Source organism: Rhinoderma darwinii, chromosome 1 (genome assembly GCF_050947455.1).
Source record: "Rhinoderma darwinii isolate aRhiDar2 chromosome 1, aRhiDar2.hap1, whole genome shotgun sequence".
NCBI lineage: Eukaryota > Metazoa > Chordata > Amphibia > Anura > Rhinodermatidae > Rhinoderma > Rhinoderma darwinii.
The window spans coordinates 31,896,411-31,903,386 of record NC_134687.1 but is presented as its reverse complement, the minus strand read 5'-3'; the positions used below and the strand labels follow the sequence as shown (position 1 = coordinate 31,903,386).

Here is a 6,976-nt window from a genome sequence, read left to right as displayed (position 1 = left end):
CGTTGCGTTGTTTATTTAGTCTACGTTTAGCAGCTTGTATTTATTTTAATTTAATTTTTTCATGACGCTTTTTTTGCTAGTTTAAACGTACAGATTGCCCAGTTCAAAAATGGCCGCCGCAAGCGTTCTAGAGGATTGGTCATTAAAACGAATATCTCCGCCTCTCTTTGGTGATTGGTTGCTGGGACGCGGCTTGGGGCGGAGCGATGCTAGGTGCTTTGGTTTGAGAAAGCTGACGCGCATGCGTGGACGTGTCAGAGTGGCGCTGCTCGCTTGGGATGGTGGCTGTATTGGGGCTGTCGGTGGAGCCCTCACTGCTGCTGCTCAGAATAAAGGGGAGAGCCGGCCGCCAGTGTCCTGGGGCTGGGGTGACTGACACCCAGGTTTTCAGTGCAGTACTCTGATCAGCCGGCCGGAGAAGGGGAGAGTCCCCTGGGGATCAGTGACATCCAGCAGCCGCACAGCCCCGGAGGGAATGATGAACAGGTTCAGAAAGTGGCTGTACAAACCCAAGGTAAGTGCAGAGGTGCTGTCATGCGGCACTGGCCCCTGGGGGCCATAGTCACGTGATGCCAGGAATCCTATTGATCTTGTGTCCAATGCTGCAGCCTGCTACTTATTACCCTAATCCTACATACAACTTCACTGTCACAATTTTAACTCTTTAATGTAGGTTCACCACTAAACACCATTATACAGTTTATATATAGAATTAATCTACAAATCTAGTTGAGCAACTTTGTAAATACGCTGCATTACTTATTTTTGTTCTATACTCCAGAGCTGCATTCATAATTCTGCAGTCTGAAATCTCCCAGCGTTCCCTGCAGGCTCCGCAGCTTCACAGAATTTGTGTTGGTTATGTGAAGGAACAACTTGGTGTACTTCTGCATTACTGGAATTCAGCTGAGCTTTTAGATCTATATCTGACAGCAACCTTGCTGACTGTTTCCCATGACAACCAGCGGGATTGGGAATGCAGCTCTGGATTGTAATACAGGTTGTAACTCATCAGGATAAGATCCGTCCTGCGATTATCTAATATGATTTGTTTCTGTTCTTCATCATTTGCTAGATCGGTTTGCTGTCAGTGAATAATAACCTTATACAATCTCTTCAGTCTAGGCAATCTCTGTTCACACTTAATATTATGCTGCTGTATTCAGCAGTAAAAATACCTCTTCTGTACAGATAGTTTGTTACAATGTGTCGGTGCAGGTTAAATGTATTACTATCAGCCTGGTGCAGCATCACAGGAGATTGTCTAGACTGGATAAAGTTGTAGCAAACTCTCAGCTGTGAGAGCAGGATTGGGTTTAGAACACACCTGTGTTGGGCGGTTCCGTTTTTCTTTTCCCCTTCACTTTTGAGCATTGCAGCGTTGAAGCAACGGAAACCTTGACGAACCCCATTTCAAGTCTATGGGGTACGTCGGCCTTTATATGAACAGAAGCCGTAGCGCAGATGTGAACAGCGCCTTAGGTCTGCAGAGACGTGCAACCTCTGGATGTAAATACGCTAAATAAGCTTGTTCCATTCACTGACTGCAAACAGATCTTGAAAATGGTGTTGAATTGTAAAAGTGTATTAGAAAATGTCAGAACTTTTCATTATGCAGCGATTAGAGGTGGATCTGCTTGGATATTGACAATGGGGTGAGGGCCCTACAGCTACTTGCACTGTGAGGGCCACACGATCAACATTTTGTGGTTTGCGTTGACTTTCTCCGCTACATAGAAGTCAATGGAGATAATACAACGCTCAATTTTGTTCCACCACTATAGAGTTGGGAGTGTTATGACATAAAGATATATATCAGATCACCTGAATGTTGCAGTCACGTGTGAGCTATAGCAGCTGGTGCATTGTGGGTAACTTGGAGCTTGACGCCAGCAGGTGTGACTTCATACAATGTCTCTTACTGTAACGCCGCCTTAGGTTCGGCCTGGTTGTCCTCTCCGGAGTCCCTTTGTGTGCACGTATTTAGAATCTCAGGAAAGTTGAGTGATGTTTTTACACCGCGTGTCACATGGCATTATGGGTAAGATTTATCAATAATAGGGGTCATTTATTAGGTGAAAATTGAGGCTAATTTATTAAAATAGCGCCGCCCGTGGCATATTTTTGGCACCGCTCCCTAGACATGTTAGACATTGCCCTCCCTTAAAGGGATTGTCTAGTTTATAAAACCCCGTTTCATACAACCTGTGAGAGAATTCTGAGTTAATACAGGGGGTCCCGTGTTCAGGATCCTCATCTCTTGTGGAGAAGCGTTAAGAGCGTCATCCGCTCTGGATATGAATGGACTCTGTAATGCTTAGTATGTCCTGCGGTGGCGCTGCAGGTAAATTCAACACTTACTGCCAGGTTTCTACACCGATTACAGCTGATCGCTGGGGGTCCGAGTAGGGGGACGCTTTATGATCTGCTTATTGTCTAGCAGAGGTGTAAATTGAAGCTCCTGGACCGAATCCAAAATACTATGTGCCGTTTATAATTCTGGCATCTTCTTATGTGGCGGTGGGACCTTTGTGCCCTCACAGGCACCAGGGCCCGGGTATGACTTCCAACTCTGCATCCCTTACAGCTACACCCCGATTGTCAAAGGACGTCGGGGCTCCGTTCATGGATTCCGTCAGGGGAACCCATGAACAGAACCCTGACTGAAACAAACGGAAACCATAGGTTTCTGTTTGCATCACCATTTATTTCAATAGTGACGGATCCGGTGCCAATGGTTTCCGTCTGTCACCGTTGTTCAAGGGTTCCGTCGTTTTCACGGAATAAATACTGTAGTCGACTGCGCTATTCAATTACTCTAATCCGGCGTTACTGGGACTCAAACGATTCTGTTTTTTAACAGAATTGTTGAATAGGTTCTTTAGTTTCGCTGTGCTGCAGGAAGAAGCCCCGCTCCGCCTCGTCGCTGCCTTTTTCCGCCATGTTCTGTCTCTGCTTCCCGTACGGAACAGCAGTTTCGTGGGGAAGCAGAGCCTCCTCGTAGATAGCGATACCACCTTCCTTCCCGATCGCACCACCATCTCCCCCCCCCCCGCCCCTTCCCGATCGCACCACCATCTCCCCCTTCCCGATCGCACCACCATCTCCCCCCCCCCCTCGCCCCTTCCCGATCGCACCACCATCTCCCCCCCCCCCCGCCTTTTCCCGATCGCACCACCATCTCCGCCCCCCCCTGCCCCTTCCCGATCGCACCACCATCGCCCCTTCCCGATCGCACCACCATCTCTCCCCCCCTGCCCCTTCCCGATCGCACCACCATCTCCCCCCCCCCCCTGCCCCTTCCCGATCGCACCACCATCTCCCTGCCCCTTCCCGATCGCACCGCCATCCCCCCCCTGCCCCTTCCCGATCGCACCGCCATCTGCCCCCCCCCCGCCCCTTCCCGATCGCACCGCCATCTCCCCCCCCCCCTGCCCCTTCCCGATCGCACCGCCATCTCCCCCCCCCCCCCCCCTGCCCCTTCCCGATCGCACCACCATCTCCCCCCCCCCCCTGCCCCTTCCCGATCGCACCGCCATCTCCCCCCCCCTGCCCCTTCCCGATCGCACCACCATCTCCCCCCTGCCCCTTCCCGATCGCACCGCCCCCCCCCCCCATGCCAATCGCTCCACCGAAGTGGAAAAATAATGCAATTCCTTCTGTTAAATTTGACGGGACTGCAAAGGGGGCTGCTGATGCCATGTGAACAGATTCTTATACAGACCTGTCTTCTGTAGTGATTGTTTACAACTATTGTAGGGTATTCTGTATAGTGTCTCCGAGCTGTGTTTTAACCCTATCCTATCCATCTCTATCCATCCTCGTATTGCTAGGCTGTGGCACAGGACACTACACGCGCTCCAACAGTACTTTATTACTACTGACATTCTGGCACAAGAACTAGCAAATAATAATAAAAAAAATTAAAATTTGCAGATTTTTTTAATTTTATTTTGGCCTCACTATAGATCCTCTACTCTTAAATGTAGCATTTATATGATCGACCAATAATCCCGAATATCTAATTATTCATCGGCACTTACAACCAGATTAAAGAACTCACGCTATCCATATGATGTTGTTTTACCTCTGCATGCTGGGAGTTGTAGTTTCACGACAGCTAGAGTGTCACAATTTGCAAATCCTGTAAATATCCAGAATCTCATTCACAAACTATCGGCTATGGATTATGTGATCAATCATTTACTATTGTTAATCTGAATCCGGTGTCATTATTGCCGCCAGTGACTAAGGAAACTTTATGCCATTGACCTTGTTCTGTGTCATGTAGACGTTGTTGTTGTAGTCTCGGCCATAAATGATTATGTAAGAATACGCAATATTAGGTTGATCATATAATAGTAATTTGCGGGACGTGTCTGAGGGGTAACCGGGAAACTGCTGTAAGAAAACACATTGGAGATGAAATATATTTATGGAAATTCCTTGTGTGGCGGGAAGAACGAGGCGCAAATATAAGTTTGGTTGTTGTGTTGTAACGGTCTGGGTTCTGCTATACGCAGGGAATGAATCACAATTTGCTTATAGCGTCTCCTTTTCCCAAGGCTTCTTTTTAGGGTCAAGGTATTTGTCCCACCACAGGACTTAAATGCCCCCTGGATAACGTCTAGTTGGTGTGGAACCAGACACTATTGTACAACATACCGGGGAGAGTGGGATGGAGAGACGGCCATACGGAAGTGTAGTCAAGTAGTCCAATGATCGATAACCGTGGTTAGAGTACGGGGTACCATGGAGTAGACCTGAAAATGGTTTGACGTGCTAAGGGTCGGGTAACGAGGTGAAGGAGAACCTGGTATGCGGGACCGTAGGACAGATGAGGGTAGGAGGACGGTCCAAGGGAAGTTAACGATGTTCGGGATACGTAGAGAATTCAAGAGCAGTCGAGAGCCGGGTCACAACAGTCAGAATTAGGGTGCAAACACACATAACGGGCCCTAAGACCAGTGTAACGTTATCCTAAATATGCCACCTGTTACTTTGATTGGCCGTGAACTCATTACGGCGGCTGGGAGAGGAGAGACCGCGCTGGTGCGCAGATGGGTAAGTACAGGAATTTCACAGTATACGTGTAACGTAATCTGGTATCCAATCTAGAGATTTGATGATCCGGTTTTGCAGTATAGTGTGGAATTTCATAAGACCCGCAACAGAAGACTGAGCAGAGAGAGAACCAGTTCGGAACGTCATCCAACTTTGAGTTTCATTCTCTTTTTATCTAGTTCATGAAGTTTTTTCATTTTACCCTTTTTGTTTATACTTTTTCTTTCACCATCAAATAATATGACAACGTCAAGTCCCAAAGATTCTGAATAAAAAGAATATTGCGATTTTTTTTCTGCAACGTATTTTGTTGCGTAATACAGTAGCAGTAGAGTGATGACATTTGAACACATCTCATCCACGACGTGCGTTTTTTTAATCCGCAGCGTTTCGATTAAGAAAAAAAACCTCTTATGCTTAACCAGGACACTGTGCTCCTTCGTCCAGGCCAGACTCCTGGGATGACGTTTCATCCCATTTTACCGCCGCAGCTATTCGCCGGTTCTAGCGGTCACATGCTGCTGAAACGTCATCCCAGGAGGCCGAGCTGCAGGACGACTCCATAGCTACGGGTAAATATAAAAAGTCTTCTGTAGCTGACATTCCTGCCGAAAAACTGCACAACAATTTGATTTTTTTTTTTGGGCCGAAATGCCCTGCGGCAGCCAGGTTGGATACGCTGTGTGCTTTTACGCAGCGTATTTGCCCTGTGTGAACTTAATAAAGAAAAAAAATATGATTTTGATAGTGTGGACGCAGAGTCTCGTGGTCAGGATATCTATAGTTCTGTGGACTGGTTCCGTCCTTAGAGACAACTTGATAAATGAATCCAGCAAACAATGCCTCCCGCTATTCAGCGGCCCCTGGGATCCGCGTTAAGGAAGTTTATAGTATCTTAAAGGAAAACTCCGAGCATAAATAGATGTATCTATGATCTGACTGAGAATGCCAGGTCACCGCTGATTGTTATATAGATAGGCTACACGGGAACATTGCTCATTGGAGGGAGTCTGGTAAAATCTAGGCCACATATAATACCACGCTTGTCATTCAGCCGCCCAGTGACCCCATCCAGGATTGCAATGATCACCTGTGCCCAGAAACTTGACTAACCCACTCACTTAGATCAGGTATTATTACGCTCCGGTCCATTATACTGCAGTGACCTGTTATTTATTGTGAGATTATTGCGTACCGTGCCAAGGAAGCGGAGATCTGATCTGCCAGGTCATCCATTCTGTGCTGATCTCACTCTTCTATAGTAAAGCTACGGCTGGGAATTGCGTTATGACTTCCATACACCATCCCTATACGTCAGTCACTCTTGCTTGTAAAAAGAACGGTTTCTATAATCACATCATATTATTTCTCCTATTTGGTATAGCGACGATGGACATCATGACTAGGTAGTCAGATTGGGGAGCAGAGCGGCAGAGTTGTCTTCATGTTCGCCTTCAATATTGTAATATCTAGGAAATTAGCTGATTGGTCATTGGAGGCCCCCTGTTGGTGAGACCCCTTATGTTTGTGGGTAATGTTCTGCGAATGCTCACTAGAAGTCAGCGGGCGCCCATGTAATGCATAAGCCATCCTCCAGAACGAGAACCTCATATATAATATATATATATATATATATATATGTATGTATAATTTTTTTTTTAAGCTACTTTCTGCTCCAGCTAATAGAGGGATGGGGCAGATGAAGCATACTCTCTGATATAATCCCGAAAAGAGCAAATGGGAAGGGTTTGTCCAAAGCAAACCATCTGTTTTCATTGGGGTTGTCTTAAGGCCTTTCTACACAGGCCAGTTATCAGGCAACCGTTTGTTCATAGAACGCTTGTTCATTGACTGATTGTATCGTTTATGCAGCCCAAAAAAAAATGATCGTAGTCTGCAGCACATCTCCTGT

The 6,976-nt window shown here is 46.9% G+C and overlaps 1 protein-coding gene across 2 annotated transcripts in view; it reads left to right on the top strand.

Annotated features, from left to right (window-relative positions):
- Positions 1-238: 238 nt before the first annotated feature.
- Positions 239-6,976, top strand: part of ZFYVE28 (zinc finger FYVE-type containing 28) — a 193,105-nt gene continuing 186,367 nt past the window's right edge. For both annotated transcript variants that reach the window (XM_075857121.1, XM_075857113.1), the window contains exon 1: positions 239-514. In XM_075857121.1, the coding sequence (XP_075713236.1) occupies positions 476-514 (39 nt within the window). In that variant the 5' untranslated portion in view covers positions 239-475. The remainder of the gene's footprint in view (positions 515-6,976) is intronic.